Raw genomic sequence first — 27,418 nt, 5'->3', positions numbered from 1 at the left:
TCTCAAGTAACACTTAAACGTAGAAAACTCATTGCAAATTATTCTCCTTGTTTGGCTCTTATCTGGCTTGCAGAAGATCAGGATCTCTGCATGGCACGAGATAAATAAGAAATGAGAAAAAAGACAAGAGGAATCAGCTCATCTACAACTTAAAGCCCACTGCGCGATTGTTACTGCCCAGCAGTAAATGGAGATGTCTGTTTTCATACTGAGTTTTGCACACATTTCTATCTTTTCCTGCCCTGTTCTGCTCTCCTAAGCCACTTGTTGCACCCTACCCCCACAGAGATGCCCCCTGCACCGTGTGTGCATACAGAGCCCCACACACCCAGCCCTGATCCCTGATGGGCCGTGGGTGTCCCTGCTCGCGACAGGACCTGATGGGCTTGAAGGGCCCCTTCCAACCGTAACGATTCTGTGACTCTATGAGGTTTCCCCACACTGCCACAGCAAGGCTGCTGCTTTCACTTCCCCAAAAACCTCGCTGAGCAGCCCAGAGGAGCTGAGTGGACGTGGCCCAGCTAATGAAAATGAAAGCAAACAAAAAGTGCAACGTTATATGGAAGTTAACATTGCCCATCAAACAAGCAGGGTACAAAGCAGCAGCACTTCCAGACCATTCACACGCCATGGACAATAAACCATTTCTGAGCAACAGTGCAAGAGAACAAATTATCAGCGCTGCTCTTCTGCACGTAAACAAAGCACCGTTTTCAAAGCAACCTAAAGGCAGGCCCTGATAAAACACTGCTTTACATCACGAGCGCGATGGAGGCAGCGCCTCACACCTGCAGCCTCAAAGCAGGAGGCAAGGTCTATCAGTGACCACCACCATTGCCAAGCAGAGTTTTGTTCATAAAACCCAAACCCGGCACAAAGGCAGCCCTCAGTGAGGGAGCAGCGCCTGCTGCCCTCCTGGACACACAGGGCTGGACGCTGACATCACAGCGCTCGCATTGAGCAGGGGCACTCTGGGCTAATGTAATCATACGATTACATAATTAACCCAGCTGTCTCATTAAGAAAATCAACTGGAATTCAGGGCATAATTAGTCATACAGCAATTAGCATGCTGATGAGCAACTGATGAAAAGCTGTCTCGATATGGAGTATGTTGGGACCACCCTCGTTATTTAAGCAGAGGAGGGGAAAAGCTCCGGAACGTAACGCTGTGTTGGAGGTCTGCGGTATTTCGGAAGGTGGAAGCTCAAAAGTTGTCCGAACAGCCCGCGCTTCTCGGAGCTGTCAGCCCAGAGGGGAAGAAAAAAAACGCTGTCAGTGCTTAAATACAGGGAGAGAGAGAGAGGCGGGAGCGCGCGGTGCCCGCAGCCCGGCGGGACGCTGGGGCCGCCCTCGCTCAGCCCTTCCCGGCAGCCCCGGGCGGCGGGGGGCGCGCGGCAAGGCCCGGCATGGAGCCGCGGAGCGGGACGGGACGAGCCTGAGGCGGCGCTGAGGCGGGAACGGCCGCGCGCCCTGAGGCGCTGCGCGGAGACAGCGGCCGCGCGCAGCAAAAAGTCGCAATTCGCTGTTTTAAAAAAGCACCCGAACCCTTTTGTGGAAGTGCGGTGCCTGCGGGCCCGCTTTGTTTGTTTACAACGTGGGAAGAACCACTCAGCGCTCTGTCGGTATCTTAAGATGGAGCTCCTTTCCAAAACAAAGGGCTCCGTGCTCCCTCCTCACCAAGAAATCAAGTTATGAAACAGTGCCAAACTTCGGGGGCAATTAATATTTCATTCCGCCGTAATGTGTTTCCGAAGGTTTGGGTCTAAAAATAATCCGTTTCACAAAGAGCGTGGTTTTGTTGCCCAAACCGTGGTGTGAGGAAGGCTTCCTCACAAACACCCGCGCAAAGCGATAACGAAGGGGAGAAAAACAACCACCCCTCCCCAGCACGGCATTATTAACGCAATTTTAACTTTGTTTTTATTGATTATTTTTAAAGCATTGCCACAGTGCTGGAGTTTTTGGGTTTCCTGAAGGCGCCGCTCCAGGTCCCGCACTTCCTCGGGAGATTGAATCTGAAAATAACCCGAGAGCCTGCTTTGGAAAAAAATAATAATTACACTGTAGCTTTTGAATATTCAAACACCTCACAGCATACTTAATTAATTCATTAATTATTCCCCAGAAATTTCTGGGGTAAATTGATATAGCCTAGAGAGACTGAGACAAAGATTTCGCGGAATAAATGATAACTTTGCTCCCGTTCCCCCCTGACTGTGGCAGCCCAGGGACAGAGGAGCTACAGCCATGATTTCGTTTGGAACAAAGCTCATCATCTCTCCAGCTCCTCACTTCATAAAGAACATGAAAAGGTTCTTCCTTCTATCAAGAATGAAACGCGTTTTCTTACTCCCCCACCTCACACCAGGATCTATCTATTCCTCTTATTTTTCCCATTTTGCATGGCATTCTCCTCACCCTGCTGCCCTCGGAGCATTCCATAAGGGCTCCATCAGCAATTCCCAGTACCCATTTCCCTCACCAGTGAGAAAGCAGGCACCAAATTGTGCCAAACCCCCAAAACAGCAAGGCAAAATTTTTCCAGTTCTGATGCAGCCCCTTTGAATAGGGATGACAAAGTCACAGCACAACAGGCTCTGCTCCTGGTTAATCGCAATAAAATGGCAGTGGCAACACTCTGATGCCCACAGGGTCATCTGAAATGGTGTGAAATGCAATAGGGCCATTTTGGCTACAATCCCATGGATCTCTTTGCCATTATGTGGCTCTTCGATTTTTGGGCTGTTATTTCAAAACATCCTCTTTTTGGTGAGCAAGAACAGAACTCAGGGGAATGGCACGGAGCTGCGTCAGAGGAGTGTCAGACTGTGCATCAGCAAGAGGCAGCAGGGTAGGTGATGGGCATGGGACAGGCTGCCCAGGGCAGTGGGCACAGCCCCGAGCTGCTAGCATCCAAGAAATGTCTGTATAACAATCAGACATATGTTCTGATTTTTGGATTGTTTTGTGGAGCCACGAGTTGGACTTGATCCTTCTAAGTCCCTCCCAACTTGAGATATTCTATCATTCTATGATCCTTTCTTCAGCATGGCAACCTGCTAGATGGATGCTCTGGCCTTGCACCAGGCCAAGAGATGCAACTCTATCCCAGAAACCAAAAGAGTCGAACAAGGCAGTGTAAATGATTGATTCCTTAATGAATTGTGTCTCAGTTCCCTTTATTTTCAAAGAAGGAATCAAAATTAATCCACGGAGAAGGTTTTAATATTCAAAGTGGGTACGCATAATAGGTGATACAAGATTTTATGGCACTATAATATGCCAGCTAAAAAAGGAGCTAGTGACTTATAAGAGAAACCACTGCAACTGAAAATGCTCCAGTTTGTCATTAATATTCTTGTAATGGCTGAAGACATTGGAATTTACTGCTTGCACACCAAGCTCAATACAAAGCAAAGGGCATTTACAGAAAATCACTCATATGCTGAAAGTTTCATTCCTTCTCTTTTGAGATTAGAAAAAAAGAGAACCCTCCATTGTGTTTGAAAGCTCTGTATATACTCAGAGGGGTTTGTTCTGATTCCATTTCACATTCCTGCAACTGAGGAAGGGAAAGTCTGATATTCCTCATCACACATGCACCCACATGCTGCCTCTTCTGCTCTGAATATGCAGTCCTGTTTCAGGTACAAGGGTCAGGGTTGTCCTAACCCCAGTCTCTAAAGCAGGAGCTTGCACAGGGCGCTGCAGCAGCACCTCCAGGTGCAGCTGCCCATCGCTGCAGGGCTCTCCTGTGCCCGTTCACTGCATCCTTTCCCTTATCTGCACCTCCCCTCTTCCTTCCATGCCTCCAGCCTACCAACTAAAATAGGGCTTGACAACCACGCAATAAATTTTTCAAAGTGCATGCTTTAGGGATATTTCTTCCTTAGAATATTTATTCCAGCTTTTACAAAGGAATTTATCCAATTATTAATTCAACGAGGAAAAGTGGATGAAAAAAGAATGTGATCAGACAAGCCCTATTGGAAGCTGCATATTCAAGTATCAAAGCAATTTTTAGTTATTGTGACACTCGTCTCAATAAGGATAAAGTGAACCAGTATGAAGACCAACAGTGGCCAGGATTTTGTGCCTCATCAGAAAATAACCACGTACCCCATCAGTGTGCCCTACCAGCACGCACTCAGCCAGCACAGATCCCAAATGGTATCTTATGCTGCGTTCCCGAGAGGCACAGCGCAGAACTGCGACCCCAGAGGGGAGGAGACTGAAGTGATTCTGAGCTGCTTTCCTCAGTGCTGGAAATTAAGGGTAGCAGCCACTGACCCCAGCAAACCACCGCTCCGAGTCTCCCCACGCAGCTCTTCACCCCCACCTCAGGCATTCTTTTGTGCAAAGGTTTGCAGAACAGTTTGTGGGAAAATCACCAATGCCTACGTTCCCTCATTTTTTATTCTATAGACTTCTCTTCCAGCCAAAACTGGGGCATTTTAAATATGTTTATATAAGTCTCTCTTTTTTTTTTAACCTGGCCTGAACATGCTGGCGAAGCATCAAAGCGTCTGCCTTCAGATGGGCTACAGTCACACACTGCATCACTACCTGCAGCCGCATGGGTTCACTAATTTTCACTCTTTCAAGTATTAACTACGTCCAATTTTCTGCTTAATTTTATCAGATTTTCAAGTGTGTTTAGAAAGACACCCTACCGCTCTCTCTGAGGTGGTGTATGCACTGCTGCTGCTGTCCATGAATAAGTTCATTTTGCTTCCTTTCCTCCTAGGACTACTCACTGTCACGCTGATTTGTTTTCTCTCTAACATCGAGCAAAAGCACTCGTTATGAATATTCATTTCCACTGCAAAGTTAGGGACAGCAAAAATACCAACAGCCCTTTCATTTTACGCTTCTAGCTCCAATTTTATTTACGTATATTTCATTTGAGAAAGGGTGATCATTTTGACACCTATCACTGTTTATCAAACCTGGAACTGCTTAAGATTTTTCACATCATGTGTACCGAGAGCAGACATTCCTCAGAAATGCTCTGTGCTGATCAGTCGTGATACACCACAAACTCATGTTACAGCCTGATAGTGCTCTCCTAGAGTTTCTGAAACAATTAACAATTAGCTGAATGAAAAGTACTCTGAGAATTAACTTTTGCATGCCATGTTTTGAGCATGAATTTCCTGAATTGTATTTGCTCAGCTCTCCTCTACAGGCACAAAGGCTCTGTGTGCTTGGCTTTTAACTTCAGCACACTGTGCAGCCTTCTGGTCATCTGGGTGCAAACAGTCTGTGCAGACCTTCTCCTATCAGCACCGGTATTAACCTTTACACCTTCTGCTTAACATTATGCTCCACAAAACAATCCAAACAAGCCACACAATGTCCAAGAATACGACAACTTCATACACATTCATCACCTCCAACATAAGCAAGAGATAACTTTTCTGAGAAGAAATCTAACCTGTTTTTTTCTCATGTCACCTTTAATCACAGAACATTGATCGAGTGACTGTTTAAATGGCAGTCTTCTCACAGTCCAAACAGCAAAGCAAGTGGCTAAATGGTAAATGATCACAAACAAATGGAGCTGGGAACTGTGTTCCTTGGTAAAAGAATGGAGCTTTCCTCATGGGTGAGAAACAGATTTCTGCCCGTAGAAGTAATTCACTAACATTTACTTTAATTGATTACTTATTTTAAAAGAAGTTTGTGCTTCCTCAGCTAAATCACCCCTTGAAAAAGAAAGTCTTGTGCCAGGCGGTGTGAAATCTGCAAGGCTGTGACTCCTGCAAACACTGTGTCCCTCCCTGCAGCCCTCCTGCAGGGCAGCCCGGCGCTGGGCACACGATTTATGGCAGCCAGGAGCAAGGGAAAGACTAAATTTCCACTCCAGCCATCTCTCATGGTTACTGCTTTTTATTGTTTTGACAGGACGCATTAAAAAAATTGCATGTTTCTTCTTTCTACCCTCTATTTTCTTTTATGCTGTCCTTAGTAGGGGCTCCTCTGAGCTAAAATGCACATTATGTAGCACCAAACTGATGGCAAATCTGATCACAGCAGACCTGTGAAGAGCCTCCAATAAAAACACATACCCTTTTACACTGCAAGAGACATTTCATTTAGTTCCTTCTTGATGACATTCAGATCAAGCAGAAATGTGCACCGTTTACAGTTCAGCCCTAAACATCAGCACAGTCCCACCAAACTGAGAGCAAGTCTGTGCTAACCTACCCTGCCTCTCAGAACATGCAAATGCTGACAAACGTCTGCCTGATTCCTTACTGTACCCTGGCAGGGTGTAACGAGGTGTGGGACAGTGGCAGGGAGGCTGAGGGCTGAGTGTGGGACCTGAGCAGCAGCACCCGGATGAGCTTTCCCCAGGCGCAGGGAGCAGCAGGAGCGGGCAGACACAGGTACTGCTCTGACAGCTTTGGGCAGTGCTGCAAAGTGTGCACCATTGGCTTCTCCAGGGAGTGACTGATGGCACCCAAATTCAGTTTAATTGATGCCACAGCAAGATAGAGGATTTTCTGTTTAAAGGCAGAAGTCGTTTCTTTTTGTCTACGCAGCAGCCATTCGTAACGGGAGTATTACTGAAAGCCAAGAAAATGAAAGTCTGGCATTGTGCAGTAATTGCACAGCAATAAAGAGACAGCATAAAGTGAAATTCAAGCAGTTTATGCAGATACTGCTGTCTGGCATTCACTCTGGTCTCTCTTTTAACCTTTACTTGAAAATCACAGCGAAGTTTAGTTTAAGAAAAATAAACAATGTAAGTATCGAACACAATTTTTAAAAGAAAAATACTGTATTTTTAGTGTTGTTCACACTTAATATTTTTTCTGTTAAAGCTTTAGAAAGAGCGAATTAGGAATGTACTGCAAGGGAACACTGCTCCTCCAAACACTTAGAAAACTGGGCTCCAGTTTCACTCTCAGTGTTTGCAAGACTAAGACCCTGGAAGCCAAGGGCCTAACATAACACACTTATTCTATAAAATTAGAAGGAAGGCACTCTTGCACAGATGGCAGAAAGCTTCCTCAAAATACAAACTCAACCTCCCTTTACCTCACAATAAATAGATTCACAGTATTTTTAAAGGTAAGTTGTGACAACCTTGCTGATTAGTGCAATTCATGTGGCAGCATTCACTTTTCTCTAGCTCTCTACTGCATACTGAAAGTAAGGCACTTAAATGAGAAAATTAATTCCATTAATTAAAAATGTTCAGTCTCAAGCATACAGAGTGATCTGCGTGAGAATTACAGCTGTATAAATGCACATAAAGCAAAGTGTTTGCTATCATATGTATTCCCCTTTTGGATGGGTACATTTTGCAGCACCAACCAATGATAATTTTATTTTAACAGCAGCCTAAAATCGGAGAGACATAGAAAGGTTTATTTATCTCTTAAAGAGAAAACCACTTGATGTATGTAGAAAAATGCACAGAACACCACTCTTCACACAAATCCTTTGCTTGGAGAGCCTGAGTGAAAACTCTGCTCCAAGTCAGGAAAGAAAATCATTAAACTTAGCTGAATCCATAAAGCACCATAGCTGGAGCTTCAATACAGATCATTGTGTACTAAAATTAAAATAGAAGCCCTTTTTAATTATATAAAGTGTGCACGTTATTACTGAAGAGAGGAATACAAGCTTTCCTCAAGAACCATAAAATTGGCTGCTGGGAATTAAACTTCAGCTGCGATTATTATATGTTCCTATAAAGGATATTGAATGGCTGATAAAACTGCGCCCTTGTCATGTAACAGTGATGCTTAACGCCAAACAACCACTGCAGCATTCCAGCCATAGCTTTCTCAGAACATCACAGCTCCCTTCTCACACTGAAAAGAAAACACTGCAGGATTTCGGAGCAAAACCTCTACCTAAATATCTGAAATACCAAACGGACAGGTCTGAAGATATATAAGCCACACAGAGGCAAAACAGCATGTGTGATAAATTAATGCTGATGTCTTCTGTACAGGAAAGCCCTCCACAAAGACATGCCCAGTGTGGAAGGCTATCTGTGCTGCGCCATGAGTGCCTCGCTCAGCCCCACCGCGTTGTGACCATTACAGTGCTGTACATTCCTAATCTTGTTCTATTATTTGTTGTAAATACTGAGTACTGGCTGTGCTTCCACACAGATACAGGAGACTGGTCAGACTTCTCCAGAATCTGGAATGTGCTTCTGACAGCACTGGCATGCTCTGAGACCCAAGGATGTAACGTGGAACTAAGACCTGCAGATATTTCTAATCCCACAGACTCCAGCGCACCCACAACTCAGCCAGGCCAAAATGTTTACATGGAGTCAGAATATCAAAGAAATACTTCTCTGACATTTAACATAAGGCATGTGTAGGGGAAGGCTGGACAAAGGGCTGTGACTGTGTACAATGTGGTGCAAATTTTGCTCTTGCAAAGGGAGGAGAACGTCCCTTTTCTGTAAGGCCATCTCCCATCACAGCATAGGAGGTATGTCCTTCCTACTCCACCAGGCTTTAGCCTGACTCTGCTATTCCAATCCCAGCACCTGTAGTGATACAAGGCTTCAGAAAAATCCTTTGCACAAGAGCATCTGAAGGCTCCCATGGAATTCTGGTATGAAAAATACCCAAAGCACCAGACACCAGATTGCCTTCCCAAATTATAGCAGGGAACAAACACTTTGGGCCGGGCTGGGATAGAGAGGCAGGGGCAGTCATGGTCTGGGACAAGTATTGTAAGCTCTGGAAGTACACACATTGCCTCTTGATGGATTTTTGAAATATATTTTTTTTAACTGTGAAGCCTAATAAATGAATTGTTCAGAATCACACAATATTTTAATAATAAAAATTGACTCATACAAACATTCAGAAGTCAAATCAATGAACAGTTTCAAGAGAAGCCATGAAATGAGCCTTACTTAGTTCCTTCCATTAGAAAGAATGCTGGAGCATTTGGTTTCAGAATCAAAATGTAACTCATGTTTCACTTAGCAAAGGGAGAACAAACTGCCAGCAGCATTCACACCAAATACACCATAAGATTTTCAGAATAAGGAATTCCTTTTCTTACCTGGGACATCAATTAATCTCTTATAAACATTCAAGAAGGCTGCCTCTGCTTCTTTGCTTCTTTTACCCAATGCGTCAATCTGAGGGGGTGAGGAGAAAGAAGGTGTTAGACTCGGTCCAATACAGAGCTATAAGAATAAACGAAAACATAATACATAAAGAGGGAACTTAATCTCCTGTGTACAGCTCCTGTAGCCTTTTAAGAGTATTTCTGCTATGTCTGTACTGAATGTAATTTGAAGTCCTGCTCCAGCACAACAGCAATCGATATCTTTAAGAACACTGCTGCCTGCTGTGATTCTTCACTTTAAATCTTAATACAAAAAAAGCAAGCCAGGCGCTGGCCGGACAGGCGTCCTCCTCAGTAACTTTCTTTTACTGCTAATTAAGATGTAACACAACAAATGGGATCTGTGTGCACTTCTGATGTCATGCTCTGCTTTCATTGCAGGAAGCATATTTTCCTATTATTTCCACCAAGCCTGTGAGAAGATGAAAAGATGCACTTTTGGGCACCCTCTGCTACTGAACACTAAACAGCTCTGAATCTTTTCCATGCAAAGACCCAAGGAGACCGAGCTGCCCTGCGCTGCGGAGCTGAAGGCAGGCTGCTCTGGCTTCACCTCTGTTCTTACTTTGTGTTAATTCATGCAGTGCTCATTTAGGAAGCTGCCTGCTCAGGTAAGGAAGAATAACTACCTCCCACCATTATTTTCTCTAAACTTGTATTTTCCTCCAAAACTTCACTGTGGAAGGAAGGGCAGCTTTATAGCTCTGACAATAAAGTATTCATTCCATAGCAACTTTTGCGTTTTTTTCTGCAAACTTTTTCTTAATGTACTGGAAAATGGAGGATTTACAATTACTAAATATTGACAGAAACTACCCAAACCAAGACCAGTTCCACTGGATTGCTGCTCCAAAGCAGAGACAGAAAGGGAAGCAGAAAGCCTGGCAGCACTTTCCAGCAGCTTACTCAAATCAGGAAACTAAAAGCACGGAGATTATCGTTCCCATATTTTAATAAAAAGCAAGGAAGGATCTGAAGAATTACAGATACAAAGGCCTGATACTAATTCTCCTGCATATTTGAAAAACAGCTAATATTATGAAGCCATTTAAAGGTGCGTACGTCAACATGTACTAAAAAAGGAAGGTCTTGTCTGAAAAACGTCCTTGAATTCTTTAACCACTTATTGATTTGACAGATAAGGCAGAAACAATGGACAGAGTTTACTGTCTCTGTGTTTCAGGAAAGTGTTTTATTGTGGTATTTTGCTGTGCGTGCTGCCAGCCTGGCGCGCCGCCGGGAAGCAGAGGTGCCAGGAGAGGAGACACGGCACAGAGCTGCCGTCCTCGGTGCCACGGCTGTGCTGTGAGAATGGAGTGGGCAGGGGAAGAGGCTGGGGGGTGGTTAGAGTAATGGAGGCAGGGAGCACGGGGGCAGAGCGCGGGACCTGCACGTGACTGCTGTAGATTAGTCTTACGGCTGAGAGTGACCTGCAGGGATCACTGCAGAGAGGATTAAGGGCAGAAAACTGAACTGTCAGGACAACTGTGGAAATTGCATGGGAGTGCGAGGTATAAAGCCCTCAAGGACTGCCTGTGCTTCCAGAGCTCACCAAGAAGGGCTGTGGGAGGCACCAGAACCGCTGAGGGCAGCCGATGTGACGTGCCAGAAAGCAAGGGATTGGTGCTGGTGAATAACCCATTTATTAATTTCAATCCAAGCAATCACAGATGGACCGATGCTCATTAGGGAATGAGAACATAAGCAACTCAGAACATTCTTCACATGCAGAGTATTTGAAACGAGAATATGGAACCAAGTGCCAACGCTGGAAAAGCACCGGGTAGCACAAATCTGTGCCTGAGAATCAGATGGGAGAGGGGGGGCAGCCACCAGAAAGGCTTCGGAGATATTTGCTGGGTGCACAAAGACAGACTTTGAAGGCCAGAGCACCATATGTCAGACTTCAGGACCTCTGCGTTCCCACATACGATTTTCTCTCGCTGCTGCTCAGCACAGTGCAGCCAAATTTAAATGACTATTATTAAATACAATTAGCATTGCAGAACGGATTCTGTACTGTATTCTGAAAAACTCATTTTCCCTGTCTAGGAAAAGCAAAGCATTTAGAGTAAATGCACTTCCATTCCTACGAAATAACCGAATAGGTCTGTTTTCCTATTACAGCTTCTTACATTTTAATAAAGGGCATTTGTACTTAAGTTCTCCTTAAATATTACACATAGTTTATTCAATCCTCACCAGTTACACCGTGACTGAAGTATAAAGCAGAACTGAAACAACATATTCCGAGGAGATCAGAGACTTTCTGACGGAAGCAGTTTGTAAATCACAGGAACTTTCACACCTTTTCTTTTTTCCTCCCAAAATTCAGAACCAGAGCTCCAAACAATCCCACCAGGCAGAAAGCTTTTTTTTTTTTTTTTTTTTTTTTTTTAAGTAGTTAAAAATCAGTGAAGCTGCCTGGTTTAAAGTTCTATTAAAAATGAGCTCTGCAACTACTTGATATCTTCAAGAAAGCACTATGACAACTTTAACTAGAATAACAAATGAATTACATATGTCAGCTTCCAGCTGCGTAAGGAGATATGGGACGAGAGGGTCATCAAAATAGCAAGATATAAATAAAGTCCAGTGACAAAGGAAACAGAGCACTGAAATGACATGGAAATAAGTGTTTGGAAGCTCACTGAAACCTTTTCAAATCTGAGTAAAATTAGTTCGGGAGCCAACAGAGATCACACTCCAACAGTTAAAGTACATTAGAAAACTCTTGCTGAACACTTTTATTTGACTCTGAAAACTTGAGGGACCCAGAAAGAAGTCAACTTATAATTACACCAGTGCAATCTTGACACGAGCTGAGCTCCACATCTTAATTTATCTGAACCAGGCCCCATTATGTCTTCTGTGACTAGAAAGAAACAACAGTGACCTCTGTATTCCCTACCACCCCCATAAACATATGTTCACTTTTAAGTTCTGGCATACTATTTGTCTTGATAATACCACTGGAGCTACATGGAGATAACAGAAATGAGACGCGAGGAATCCTCCCTCCTTCACACACCCTTCATCTTCACAACCTCCCCGGGGCCATGTGGGGAGGAACGCGGTGAGACGCCACGTTGGGCACAGCCTTCCCTCCACCAACAGTTTTTCCAGGTCAAGTGCTGTCAGGAGTTGCTGCTCAGGCACTGAGCTGCTCCCAAAGCTGCAGGACGCCTCGGTGATCTGCGTGAAGCACAAAGAGCTGCATGCCCATATCGAGCCTCAAACACAACACCATGCCAAACAGCAATGCTGTAGGCCCAGCTCTTATCATCGCTGCTCTTCAGTTGCAATTCTCACTCTCATTAACAACCTTAATATAAAAGATACCAACTTTTACTGTCCTGCTCTCAGTCTGGAACCAAAGCAGCAAGTAAGAATAACCAACTTAAACTAAAATTTATATTGCTGCTGTAATTTTAAACTAAATAGGGGCCTTTACTCACTGAATCATAAAGATATGAACCATCAGCCCATCGCTCCCCTACGCAGCCCTCATATTGTTTTGCATTACAAAGTTTCTTCATTTGACTTCAGTTTTTCTGAGCTACTGAAGTGCCATTAAGAATTGCAAGAAACATTAAACAAAGGGAAAAGCATGACAATAACTTATTAATGTAAACTTACTTTTGCATCGGAATCAAACAGGGGTTATAGCAAGTACTCCTGGCGCTACACAACGGCACCATTCTTTCTTTTAAGCCATTGGAATAGAGCTCACCCCTCTCACGTAAGAGAGCATCAGTCACTGTGGTGGTAATGGGAGCAGCCCTACAACCTGCTCTGTGCATGCATTAAGAAGCAAACAGTGTCTGTGTGCGGTTGGCCTGATTTGCCATTCTTAATACCAACAGGTGCCTATGTGGAGAATTAGTGAACATACAGAACTCATGAGGACAACTGGAGGTTTTGCAGCTGACAGAAGTAAAATTAAAAATGCTGATTTGTTTTTCTCTTTGCTACACTTAGAATATTTTTGAAGCAAAATTAAAAGAAATGATTCCTGTGGAGCTGCTTAAAGCATATGGTGTGTATTTTAGCTGTGCTATAAATTCTTTAACCAAAGTGAGGCCTGCTCAGTGGTACAGCTCCCATCCCAGCTGTCTGGGTGCTGCACAGGTAAGCTGCCTCGGATGGGCATGGTGGGATCATGCAGACCTCTCAGCTCCTTGCTTTAACCTCACATTAACGAGGGGGCTTCAAGAGAGACTCAGATCCCTCGGCTTTTCAGTTCTGTTCCTGCAAAACAGCTGCAACCTTGAACCCTTGAAACCTTTTCTTCTTTCGTGCCCAGATAGATCCTGCTCTTCCCAGACAAACAACGCTGCCGGCCCTGGAGGAAAGCTCAGCTCCCTCCTGCCCGGACAGCTGCTTGTTGCTCTCTAGCCTTTGATCTGCCTTCCCAGTAAACCAACCCAGCCCAATGTGTGCCTCCAGATATTGACAGCTGAATGACAGCTCAGTTTAAGCAGCTCTTCCTATCTGCCACCCTGCCTTCAGATTCCTGCAGCGGTGGATCTGTGATTACTGCTCAACCTCCCCTGCATCCTTCCACAACCTGCATGCCTTCCTCCACGCTTCTCTCTGCATTTCTGAGCAGCGTTTCTCAGTTTACGCTCTCACTCTGCTCCTCACCCATCCCAGGGCAGGCACAAAGGGAGCAGCCCGGCTCCCTCCTGCCTCGGGCCACCGGCTCCTCCTGCATCAGACCCAGCAATCGCAGCAGCGCCGGAGCGTGATTCAGCTCACTGACTCAATGGAAAACTAAGCAACGGAGGAGAGAAAATTTATTTTCCATCGTGTTGGCGAACTGAACTGACTCATCTCATACATTTGCTAGACTCAGCATAAGGGAGGAGGTGGGTAATGGGGCTGGGGCAAGGACATTGCCAGCGGCAGTCCTGTGTTGGCATGGGCTGGGAATGGCGTGAAACCTGTGTCAAGGTGTGGGTGGCAAATTGGGGTCAAAGTGCTAAAAAAAGTAAAAAATATCAGGAAGTAAAGAAGCAGAGAAGACAGTCTGCAGGTGAATATGACAGCAGCTCAGTTCTTCCATGGCAAGGCAACAAACGCAGCTGCGAGTGCAGGACGGGTGGCACTCACCAGGGGATGCTGAGCACCCTCAGCACAAGCAGGCAGTAGCTTCTGGGGACACATCTTCCAGGGCAGTGAATTCCATCCTCCAAGCTCTGTGCAAGCACAGGGCAGCATGCAGGACACCTGCCCAGCGAGGGGCACACCAAAGCTCAGTGCACAGCACAGTAAAGGGGGAGGAAGGAGGACATGGTGTCAACCAGTGCCATCCTGCTTCACCTCCAGTTTCACAGCAGGAGGAGCAGGAAAGGGAGCAGGAGCTTCCTCCTGCCCATCAGCCTTTTGCCCCTGTAGCAATGACCTGGGCTCTGCAATCACTCTTCTCTCTCACGGATGTCCCATACCTTTCTTTTAAGTATTTTTAAAATTAGGACAGTGGAGTCCTTGGAATAATGAGTTCATTAAATGCCTCTGTGCAAAATCCACCTGCACGTAAATACCAAAGTGCAATCTTCTGCTCATGTTTTATACTGGGATGCCCTATTAAAAATCACCACTGCTTTACTACAGCAAAACAAAACCAGACACTGGCTTGTGCAGAGCCTTGCAGTAATTCTGCACTAAATACAGGAGTAATTCTGTATTTGGAGAAGCAGGGACTGGATTATGATGACGCTCGGCAGAATCCGGCCCTGCAGAGCCCCCCCATCCCCATTCCTTCCAGCACACTTCAAGCTCTCTTTTTTTAAGGGGAGGAGAAGATACTCCTGACACTGTGAACTGAAACAGTGCTGCCTATCTGAATTTTGCATAAATAGTTTCCCACCACTGTTAGCATTTCACCCAAACGCGTGGCAGCGGCACAGCAAGCCTTAATATAGACAGCCCACCAGCTGCCAACAGGAATTTCAGCACATTGTCAATTATATAAAAATAAGAGGATTTGGGTTGATCCCCTCCACAAAGTTACCCCGGGAGCGATGCCTGTTTCTGTAGGACTTTGCACACCAGACGGGATGGAGATGAACCTGCGAGAGCTTCGGAAAGGTGCCCTGTGTATGACTGGGGTCTGTTAGGTTTGGGACTTGCTCTGTTATCCCAATCGCTGAGGTTTGTCCCAGGAAGATAACTATTACCACCAAAAATGCCAGGCTGACTCCATTTTGTTACGTGGCTTGTCTTAATGGGACTTTCATGGGAGGGTGGCTGCAGTGGGATCGCCTCGACATGAGCTCTGAATTTTGATGTGTGCTGTTGACTTCCACAACATGGAGCAATTTGTAATAGCTTTGCCACGCTGTTGTTTTCAAAGCTCCTGCTACATCACAAGCATTTATTTCTGACCACAAAATTACATTTATTCAACAGAAAGCAGCTCAGGGTCTTTAAGAGGTTAACTTCTGGAGTGCTTGGCTGCTCTCCAGCCTCTGTACTCAAATCAGCGCTAACGCAACAGCACACAACAGCACCCAGGCTAGCCGTGATTAATAGAGTGCTGAATACGCTGCTTTCCACATACACACACTTTTCATTCCCTTGCTTCCATAGATCACGGACTTATCCTCAAAATATCTGACTGAAATTGAATTTGGCTTCTCTCTCAACCGTTCATTTCCTATGTTATGCAAGGTTATATCCTTTTCTGCATGAGCAGAACCAAACCAGCTGCAGCTTTTGAGAAGAAAATGTGTTTTCAATTATGAAGCTGGCCTGAATATTGAACCACAGTTCTACTGCTACTCTAATTGAGCCATCATGGAGAGAACCTACAGGAAAGAAATTGTATTAATTAGCTTTGTAAATTTAACATAAGGAAATTAAAGGGGGTGAATATCAGCTCAGGAACACTCCTTGAAAAACACAGAAGGAAAGTATGCCTGAAGTTCTGTAGGCACACGCATTATTACAGTGCTGCTTCAAAGGCGTGATTAGTAGTTCCAGCACACCAAACAGATTTTCAGCTTCTGTTGTCTGCATATGGAAAATTATTAAATTACTCTGCTGACCAAATTAATAGTTTAAAGAGCAATTCAGCTAAGTGGGGAACCGGAGTGGTCTCATCAGAACGGCAGCACTCTTAGAAGTGCTCCCTTTGTGAGAAGAATCTGAGAAATGGATTTTACAGAAATGAAGCCCAGTGTGTTGTTTGGAGCCCGTGCCTTAAAGGGTTCTCCAAATGAGGGATTACTGCATTACTGTTGGACAGTACTGCTATGCCACATGAAAAGAATGCTAATGACCTCAGGAAATCCTTTCCCAGCCTTAAAATATCTATTTGATGACTTCACAAATACGGATTCAGACATTTTATTTCCATACCACAACGTCAGTCCTCTAAATTCACATAGCCCAAGAACGTAAAGTTTTATTTTTAAGATTTCTTGGACAAATATCCATCGGCTCCCATAAGCACGGCGATGCAGAACGGCCTGGTGGGCAGGAACAGCTCGTCTGGGGGCTGCTGCCAATGTGGAAATGATAATGATTTTATGATTGAATGATAAAGCTCTTAAACCTCCAATTCTGTCTTGCGTTTAACCCAGCACACTGTGAACAAGCCATGACTAAGATGCATCCTCAGGTGAATGAGAAGCAAGCAAACATGAGATTTAATATCAGTAGTAGGTTAGATTTCGTTTCATAACACTTCTACTTCAACCATCACGATAAAAAATCCACACCTCCTTAAAGCACCAAGATCTATACAAAAAGAGCTACTGCCAACAACTCATGGAAACTGCATATTTGATAACTAGAATGCTTTTCATCTGCAGTTTCTTCTGATTGAGATTAATATCCACAGAACACAGAACGTTCTGGTTTGTGGGTTGGGTTGTTTTTCTGTATGAATTCGTATTATATGAAAAGAAGATAAAGAGGCAGTGAGGTGTCAATATCCACCTCCAAGCTGAGAAGCAGCACTGGTTGCACTGATCGGTGCGTTTATTTTAAAAAGTGAACTAGCCACAGTTTTACAAGCAGATGTCCCATAAAGCATGCTCAGGAGGATATTTAAATACCTGAGCTTAAGGCAACCTCTCCAAGTCACATCAGGCTTGCGAGGGTACAGTTCAAGGAGAGTTTAAGTCAACCTGTGCTGGCCCAGCTGCACCTCCTGCCCTCGGCTCTGCCCTGCTGCCTCTGCCAATCCAGCAGAGCCTGCATCAACTGCATGAGCCACTGACCTGGCAGAAAACAACGCCAGCAAAAAAGGGAAAAAAGAAAACGTGCTCCTGAGGGCTCAGTGCAGCAGCAGCAGTGTGGAGGTGAGCCAGGAGCTGGGGAGGCAGCCCAGGGCTCAGCCGGAGCACAGCAGTGGCCACGTAAAGCTATGTGTGTGTGCCTCTTACAGAACTGCACATTCTCATCTTCTGGCTCTTCCTCAGTGCCCAGAGCCTGCAGAAAACATGGCATCCCACATGGCATTTGCAAAAGCTACTTCCCTTCTGTGGTAGAGTGATAATTTCACAGAGTAAGTGTCTCCAGTGGATCTGAAATGGAGAAAGCCTACATGCTGAATGCAGTCTCTTCCTGGAGCATTCCTGCTCCCACATGGAGCATTCAGCTCATCAGTCTTCAGAAAGCCTTAACAATAAAGAGACCAAACATGATCAGATGAGTTCTTTCAGGTTTTTGAAAGCCCATACAGATTAGAGAAACCAGACTCACTGGATATGAGATTCATCAGCACAGTATTGTGATTTATGTGTGCTTCACTTCAGTAAGAGGGGATTTCTACCAATGAATTTTACTCTTAGACTTCATGAGATTGAATTTATACCAACACAAACCTCACTTTTACATTAGTGAAGCAGATATCTATGCAGGAAGAATGTGTATGAGCCACGCCAAGGCCTCCAAGAGGCGAGATCTAACGGCAGGATATTCCTTCACTGTAGCAAAACTTGGATTTATGGTTCTTACTTGATCCTCAGACATTCCCTTCATTAAAGAACAGTGCTGAAAGCATACATACACTTCAGTCAGTGCTTTGCAAGCTTGAAACTAAAGTGAAAAGGTTTAAGAGCACAGCAATTCTGAAGTGTAAATTTCTACTGGCAAATGGACTCACACAAGTCATTCTTTGTTCTCACAGATTGCTATTAGGTATATCAAGGACAAAGTTCTACTTATTTATTTATTTATAGCAGTACTTGGGAAATCGGAGAGTAAACTAAGAATTCCACGCTGCTTTTAAGATGAGAAATTGTTGCTTATTTGGGATACATATTCAGCAGGATGTGCAAGCAATCAGAAATGCAGCCCTCATTACAGATAATAGGAGTTGTGTACTTAATTCTCTAGGCAGGCTTCTGAAAACACGCTCCTGAATTTCTCTGCACGCTGATGGGAACAAAACCAGCCAACAACTTACTACAGACTGACAAAGCCCAAAGTGCTGTTGCTGTGACTGAGCTGACTTTAAAAGCAGAGCTCTGCAGCAGAACAAAGTGTGCACTAACCCCAGCCCCACCACACCCAGGCACCGATAAGAGAAATGTAACTTGCAACCTCCATGCACAGCACTGTCCTGAAGGAGCACAACAGCCCCCGCCCGGCCTTCACTTAGTGAGGGAGTGCTTCAGCTAAAATGCCCCATTCTGTGAGTGGTTCAGCTGCTTTTACGTCTAGAAACCCTTCAAAATAACACCACTTGGCTTTTGGAGTTGTGATCGCTCTGACCGTGCACTTCTCATGCAGCAGTGTGAAGAGGCACCAAGGAATGAGCCGCGGCCGGAGCTGTGAGCACTTTGTTGGTTTTCCAACCAACATCTGCCACCTTTGAGTCTTCCAACAAGCCCTCTAAAACACAGCTAAAACACAGTCTTTTACAGCTGGAACAGTGTGCGGCACCTTCATAGTTTTGCACACATACATCACACTGAGTTCATTAAGCATCCAAACCACCAAGTCACCGAGGCGTACCGAGCTAGCGTGTGCACCTGAGTCACAGCAGAAAGCTTACGTTCAGGGCTGCTAAATGCAGTGGGACTGGACGAGTTTAGCTTGCCCAGCACAAATGCAACGTATCACACGCATGCCAGCACACAGGGAAGCAGAACCCCTGCTATGCTCCCTGCTCACAGCTTCCATCCTGGCCTGGCCGTGCTGACAGGCCGTGGTACACTGATCACGTGGAGCAAAAACAAAAACACCAAGAGAAGCAGAAGCTCTTACCTCTCCCTGGAAACTCTTCAGTAGTGGAGCTACCTGTTTGCGCAGGTCCTGGAAGACAGAAGAAAATATTCCATCAGACAAATGTGAAAGGATGCGTGGTTGTCAAGTTATCTCTAACTCTGCTTTCGGGTCTGGAATACTACTTCAGACGTGGCTGCATTTTGTGGGAGCTTTGATTAAAGTAGAAGTACATCTAAAATTAAGTTTGAACAAGTCTGCATTTCCAGCTTGACACATACCTGTATGTGTTGTGATAGTATTAATTAACAAAACTGATGTTAGGTAAGCACTGAACGTCTCCAATCTCATCATTCAGCTGAAACACTAATACGATTAGCAGCAAATGCCTCTATCTACCTACACAGCAGCTACACCTCTGAACTTATCCCACATGTGGAAGCCAGGCTTAAAGAAATACGACTGGACCATCATTCCAGCTAGGAGTGCTGTCATTTTGTACATTTATTCTCTCAAGACTGCTCTGGCTTCAGCCAGCACAGAACAGGAGATAGCCACGTTGAAGATGAGAGAATTGTTTGTTGGTTTCTGTATAACTCAAGTATTTCCTCTTCAGAATTACAACACACTGTACTACTGAATGTGTTAAAATGCAGCCTACAGAAATGTCTAGAAGTTTCTAGCACAGTTTTACACAGCAGCCAACGCAAGATAGGACAGCAGAAGCAGTTACATCTTCTGTAAAATTCTCGGGGGCCCCACGTTCAGCTGGCTCAGGTCTCATTTTCTTACAAATTCTCAGAAATACCATCATGTGCATGCCAGCAGAGTGAGGTCCTGTGACTTCATAGCGGACCCTCTCCATTCCACACAGCCAAGAAACTGAGCTCTTACTTCTTACACAGTCTGACAATGACAGAACAAGGGGGAATGGCTCTAAGGGTTGTGCTCTAGGGGTTGTGGCTGAGGGCTGTGAGGTCCCTTCCAACCCAACCGTTCTGTGAGTCTGTGACTCCATTTCTGCCATCATATTCCACTGCTGAGGCACAAGCAGTAACTGCTCAGCACATCTACAGCCAGAAAGAAAGTGCAGGAGGCACAGCCCAAGGCCCTGGCCTTGCATGGCTCCAGCAGACAGAGCTGAGGCTGGTCAGCCAGGATGGGTGGCCCCATCAGGAAAGTGGGTCACCATAAAAATTTGGGACCAGTGCAATAACATTTCCATCTAAAGTCATGCAGCAAGTTGGACATCAAACCACACACCAAAATACCCTCAGCACTGGGTTTAGTCTGATTTGCTGAAGGAAAAGCAGGCTTTTGGAGAAGTGCTTGTTGTCATTTAAATGACAAGTGGCAGAGAGAGTTGGAGAAGCAGGAGCTCTTGCACTCCCTGAGAGATGGCTTAGGGGGCTGAACGTAAATGAAGCTATCAAAGACAAATGATTGGCCAAATTTCACTGCTTTCGTGGTTACTGCACTACCACACAGCTAATCCCCATCAAGCTGAAGATAATGTCACTGCTTTATAAGCTCATTCTTCCGTACCAAACCTATAAACGCTTCTGTTTTTACACCTTAATGCTTCCTGATATTTTCTGTCGTCTGTTTTGGGACAGAAAAAGGGTAAGTGCTGTCCGTGTGCACCACGACTGCCTGTCAGCAACGCCTCTCCCAGAGCGGAGCAGCAGGTTGAGCAGCTTTTCCCATCTCCTGACTACATGGGGAGGCCAGGAGGCTTTGCACGTTTTGTAATGTGTTTTCTTTGTAGCCTGATGATGATGCCATCAAAGAAAACACAAAACCATCAGTGGCAAAATAAATGCCTGTATTTGGGGCTGAAATATAAAGCGAGACACACGATGTACAGTCAGGATGCTGGCATCCTTTTAAACTTCATAAAACAGGGGAAAATTACACCACTCAGGCAAAGCAGCACTTCATGAAAGTGGAAACAGAGGAGGTTTAACCCATGACCAACCCCAAGTCTTGCTGCACAGCTGCAATGTACCCAGCACTGCTCCCAGAGCCAAAGCACAGGCACCCAGCCCACCTGCCTGCACAGACAGCAAAGCCCCGGAGGCTGTTCAGGAAGATAACCATGTCTGCCATGCAGGTCACTGGGCAGACAGCACGGCCAAGGAGCACACCTTCCCTGTGCCCTGCTTGTGTGCCTGCTTCTCCCCAGCTAAACAGCATCCATCTCCAGACAGCTCACAGCAAAAAGGAAGTGCAAAATAAACAGGCAGAAATCAGAACCGCATATGCCACGAGTCACCAGCAGACACTGTGCTGGTGAGATTTCTTTTTGGCAGCTTGGAAAATTTCCAAGTCGGACTCGGTCTTGAAATCCGACATGAACATCAAATGGAATTTTACCTTCTTTGTCACTAAACTGAACAGAAGGAAGGACGTTAAGTTTGGGCCCGGGGGAGCGAGCAGGGCTGGTCAGCAAGGACACCGTGTGACTTAGTGCCTGTTTGAGTGCGGTGGCCTTCAGTGCTTGGGCTGCCATCAGAACAGGAAAGGTGCTCAGCTCGCATGCAGCCTGCATCACCGCCCCCCAGCAGAGCAGCTACAACCATCCGTGCAATTGAACATGAAAACGAGTGGTAATTCATCAGCACAACGCAGTGCCGTATCGGAGCACTCCGATACAATCGCGTTATCCGCCTGCTTCTCCATGCTGCCTGAGCGTGCTCGGTCTCCCTCTCTGCAGATGATGTATTGGGATGGAGCTGTTTTCTGAACAAGACTCTATCACAGACAAACTCGATATCTGAAGCAGAGACGATGAATTAGGATGCTGTATCATTGTCTGAATCAAATCTGATAGCTGAAAGCTAATGCAGCCTTTTCCTCTTTTCGGGAGCACAAACAACTGGTTTATATTTTGATTAAGCAGCCACACAATGAAATCCGAATCCAAACAATTTTTAACTCTCTTTCCATTCGCATTAAAAATAACTCTGTGGAAAATAAGCCAAGAATGAATCTGTGGGAAAAACCTGGGCGACAAACGCATCGTTCACACAACTGCATTATTTCTCTCTGTCTCAATACACGGCGCAGTACAAAGGACACATCAGTGGTCAGGGTACCAGCGCCGTGCTGGTAATTTACTGGAGGTCTGAAGCTGCACAGCATCTTCTGATCTCCCCTCAGACTCTCGATCTCATTTACTTCCCAAACGCTTATCTCTGAATGTCACAACAAGAGCCCTCTGACCCTGGTTTGATAAAGCAGCGCGGGAAGCTGAGCTCGACCTGCATGCACCTTCATCATCTGCACAGCTATCGTGCTGCCGTGAAACAAAACCAAACCAAAAGAAACGGGCAACATAATTTCCTATGCCTGTGGCCACACTTCCCATGATCTGCTCCACGTATCACCTCCCTGAGAGCAACAAGGGCTGCCAGCTGCGCTGGGAAGGGCAGACGTCCCTGAGAGCCACAGCCACCTGCAGCACTGCTGACATCTCCGAGCTGCCCTGTCCCCTGCCAGCTGCCCGCGCTGCCACATCCCATCCCTTTGCATTCCCTCCTCCTGTGTCAGCCCCCACAGAATGAGGAGCTCAGGCCTGGCGAGGCTGAGCCCCAAACCCCAGGCACTTCCTGTGAGAGCTGCGAAATGATGATCAACCAACCAACCAAGCAAGCAGTGGAAAACCAACAGCCCAACAGGACAGCCCATAGAGGTTTGCTGTGTGGGACCACATGTATCTGTCCAATCCACGTACAGAGAAGGAAGGGCACAGCCCCAGGAGGAGCCCTCCTGCCAGCCCCTCTCTCTGGGCAGTGTGCCGGCCCATTGCTGCTTGCTGCTGAGATGGGATGGCTGCAAAGAAATGCAGCACCTAAAGCTCCTCCATCGGAGATCCTGGGCACATGCATGGAGGTGCAATATGGGAAACAAGGCTTTGTCTCTGATTGCTTTCACTTAGCGTTGCTCTGAAACTGACATCCCAGACAGTTGTCCAAACAGGCACCGTGCAGCAGCCCACATGACTTATTTAATTCCTAAAATATAAGACAAATTAAATCATACAAGCAAACCATTTATTGCTCAAGCTAAACTACGATTTAATGAGATATAAAAGCTCTTATTGCTTAAGGGTGCTAAAGTATTTACTTGGAATCTGATCGTTAAAGAATGAATCACGATGTTAACCATTTTCTATGACTTTGTAGTTATTTGGATATAGTAACATGTGGGTATTTCCCTGCACAAAAAGATGTGGATTTTTAAGGGACATTTATAGATAGGTTTCAACGCTGCACAATGATAAATAAAAAATCCCAATTTGCAGTCGCTGAATGTACACCGCAGCGTTCTGAAATATTTCAGCTCCCAGATCTTGTGCAAATTCCATTAGCTTTAATTATTTATTAGCAGTAGATTTAGATTACTGTTCTTGACCTATTTTTCAGCGCGCGGACCCACCCAGCAAGAAGTGAAAAAATATTCCATTTGTGAAGGGCTGCCTCGGTGTGGGCTCCGAGCCGCGAGGAGGAGCGGAGCAAAACACATGTGCTGTGATTCAGAGGGAGATGCTCACACTTCGGGGAGGTTAGCAGGGCATGCACTGCAGGATGGAAACGGGAGGAGATGCCTCGAAATGAGGCAGGATGTGCTGGGCAGCATCCTCAGACCTGCAGAATAGCCCGACAGCTGACTGCTGGTGGAAATCCTCTCCTTGCTCCGAAGTGTGGCTCCCAGTAACCACTGAGCATCTGGGGGCTCATCCTGTGTCCTGTGCTGGTGGAGGTAAACCCTGCTCCTCTGGGCAGGAGGAAAGTGAAGCACTGGTAGAGGTGTCCCACGGCTGCGCTGCTGCGGCTGCCACTTTGCTCTGTGGCACTGCTCACTTGAGCAAATCTGAATGCAATCTTCTTTCAGCTTCTTCCAAGCTCAAATAAACTGAAAGCTAGCAAGTTTACCCTGGGCTTATGCAGCAACGTATAAACAGACCAGCTACCTCACAACTGTTTAAAGAATCAGCTGTGCAAAAGAAGAACTGCTGCATACATATATACATACATATGTCTATATATAAACACACAGACTATATATAACATTTAAAAATATTCTTTTTTTAACCCGACTTCACAAATGAATGCACAGAACCACGCTGAAACCTCTCTGTCATTTATAAACCAGCAAGTTAACACTGGCTACAAAAGACACTGAACAGAAACAATTCGGAACTTTAAAACCGGAGTTGCTAGGAAACAAAAAAGATCATTCAAACAAAAATGACTCAGGTAGGAGAGCTGTGCAAAGAGCCAATTCCAGGCAAATGAAAGGCTGATCACTAAAACCTCGGTGTAAAATGGGGAGCGTCTGAAAAAAAGGGGAATTATTATGAGCCTTAAAAAATTAACGTGCCTAATGAGAAGCTAATGACATGGGCCGTGACTTTGCAGAAAAGGCACCTACGAGTGCTGTGGTCCAATTAACAACACCAGTTCAAACACAGACTAATGCTTCACACGGTGGATTTTAAACGAGGAGTATTTAATGTGAAACCATAATTGCGCCGGTAATTTTCCACCTTCCTTCCACCACCAGCAGAGCTGTGTGTGAATCAGCACATCCTACCTGAGCTAAGGTAGAAGGCCAAACCCAGTGTGCCAGCGTGGGGATTCTGTCCTGCTACGTATGGACAGTGCAGCCACTAAAAATGACTGGGATCATAGAATCACAGAGTCACAACATGGTTGGAGTGGGAAGGGAACCCCAGAAGCCATCTGGTCCCACTGCCTGCAGAGCACAGGGACACCCACAGCTCCATGGGTGCTCACAGCCCTCCAGCCTGACCCTGGGGGTGTGCAGGGATGGGCACCCAGTTCCAAAACTGCAACGAGGTAGAGTGGAAAAACATCCCAAATATAAGTACACTGCTTTAAAGACAGGCTAAGTTTGGAAGAAGAAGAATTCCGTGTTAAATATTAGAAGAAGGAAAGGGGTTTCTTTCCTCCCAGATCCGTACTGACCACAGGTGAGTCAGGGCCAGGCTGTGAGCTGACAGGACATCAGATATTGCAAAACCTTCTGCCTGCCGTTACTTATCACACAGCTGTGTTAATAACCACCAGCTCACCTGCATGTAGGAACACAGGTACAGATTTATATCGTTACAGTCAGCATTCCCTTCTTCCAATGTAAGTGTCAGTGCTTTGGGGCTGTGGGAGCCCTGTGCAGTGCAGGCAGTGGGACCAGGCAGCTTTGGGGTCCCTTCCAGCTCAAAGCACAGTGCGATGCTATGATTTACTACATCTAATTCAGCATGCCTGCTAAAAACACCTCAAAATCAATCCAACTGTCATCCTCCTGACCTAAATAAAAACGAAACACGGCACAGATCTTTTCACGTCGCTTCTGTACACGAAGCCATTGAAGAGAAAACAAACTTTTGCTACCACGGTGCTTCCCAGCCAAGTTCCTGCTGAACCACTGTGCTGCCCATAGCGCATGTGCTTTGGTAGCACACAGTAGAATTAAATGAATCATCCAGATGAAAGAAAGCAAAACCTCACTGCAGCCTTCTTCAGTGCATTTAGTGCTTGTTAGCTGAACTTAAGAAATAAAAATCCCACATAAAGCGCTCTGGGGCAGCAGCATCTCCTCACGCTGTAATATATGGTCTCAGCTGGGAGCAATTCCCAAATTCATACGGTGAACTGTGAACTGCCCCGGTGCTGTGGGGGGATGAGAAGTCTGGGGGAAGAAACGCAGAGGACTGAGGATTTAAAAAGGAGAAGAGACAGAGCTGAGTCTGTGCTGTTCTGAGCGCTGTTTTTCCATCACGGAAGGCATGTGAGCCCAGGGCTGAATCACAATGAACTCAATAACAGATTAAAATGAGACATACTTGTGTAATAATAAATCAACAGCATTAATACAAGCTTATCTTCTCCTAACTCAGAAGGGGGAGGTGACAAATTGCACTTAAGGAAAAATAGTTTTACTGTTGCTAGCACAAGCCCAGTGTCTATAGGAGACTGCTAAATTTAGCAAGCTGGCTTTTGATTATAGCAACGGAAATGAATTCAAGTTTTTTTGTGTTTTTTTGTTTTGTTTTGTTTTTAAAAAGCTCCAGAACGTTACTCATCTTCTTGAACCTCCCACCAAAAGCGGAGCCTTCAGAACACTGCCCTTCCTCCTGCTCCTTCTCCTCTCCTGAGCTCCTCCAGCTCACAGCACTGCAGGGACTCGCTGCGTGCTCACAAGTTCCCTATCTCTTGGCTGGAGCTGTTTGGCTCTGACAGATGAATCAGAGAAGTCCATAAACGTCTGGAGGATTTGTGCAGACTTTTCCTTGTATGACTATATATGGCAACTGCAGATGGACTTATCTACCATCACTTCAGCCCAGGCTGCAAACTTTTTACCTTATTCCTAATAGCAGGATTCCTTAATCTGCAATGCCATGGAATTGGACACACTGTCAGATCCTTTTCTCAAAACCGTTTTCCTACTCTTTACTAGACTGTAAAATTGATGGAGACAATGCTTGGATAGGTGGAGGTGTCTGTCGGGCACGGTCAGCAGCACGGTGGGGTGGGCTGGGGCTGGGCTTGGTGATCTCAGAGCTCTTTTCCTGCCCTAACATCTCTGTGCCTCTATGAAGATACTCTTCAGTAAAACCTAAATTGTTAACAACTCGGTATTACTCTGAAATACGTTTATAAGTACAAGTAATCCAGAGTGAGATGCTGTGAAACTCACATTTTCATTTAAAATGAAGGCGTGCACCTCAGCAGACTGCAGATATCTTCCATTACAGCTTACCTGAAATACCAATTAGCACCACGAGCAGCCCAGCACTAAGGAAGAGAAACAAACTGACTGATGGATGCAAGGACTGACACAGGAATTCCAACAACGCCTGCAACAATCCCTAAATCCAGAAAAATCTTTTCTTTCAGCTTCTTGCCATGACTGCCTTTTGTATGCATTCATTTCTGCACTACCTCAGCTACGTCCAAAGCAATAACATGTGATAAAGTACCGAAAGCTTTCAGCCGGATCCAAAGTCTGCTCCTAAGAGCACCGAATCCAAGCAGCTTCCAGCAAAATACTTCCAACGCACCTCAGAAGTGACAGCCAGAGC

The 27,418-nt window shown here is 45.5% G+C and overlaps 1 protein-coding gene across 5 annotated transcripts in view; it reads right to left on the bottom strand.

Annotated features, from left to right (window-relative positions):
* The window catches only part of CUX1 (cut like homeobox 1), a 226,366-nt gene that overhangs the window by 121,591 nt on the left and 77,357 nt on the right, over positions 1-27,418 (bottom strand). For all 5 annotated transcript variants that reach the window (XM_031591842.2, XM_031591837.2, XM_031591838.2 and 2 more), the window contains exons 3-4: positions 19,348-19,395; positions 9,055-9,133 (exon numbers count right to left, since the gene is read on the bottom strand). In XM_031591842.2, coding sequence (XP_031447702.1) covers positions 9,055-9,133; positions 19,348-19,395 — 127 coding nt within the window. The remainder of the gene's footprint in view (positions 1-9,054; positions 9,134-19,347; positions 19,396-27,418) is intronic.

This window comes from Phasianus colchicus, chromosome 21 (genome assembly GCF_987193195.1).
Source record: "Phasianus colchicus chromosome 21, bPhaCol1.hap1.1, whole genome shotgun sequence".
Classification (NCBI taxonomy): Eukaryota; Metazoa; Chordata; class Aves; order Galliformes; family Phasianidae; genus Phasianus; species Phasianus colchicus.
Note: the sequence above shows the minus strand (reverse complement) of the source record. Positions and strands in the feature narration are given on the sequence as shown.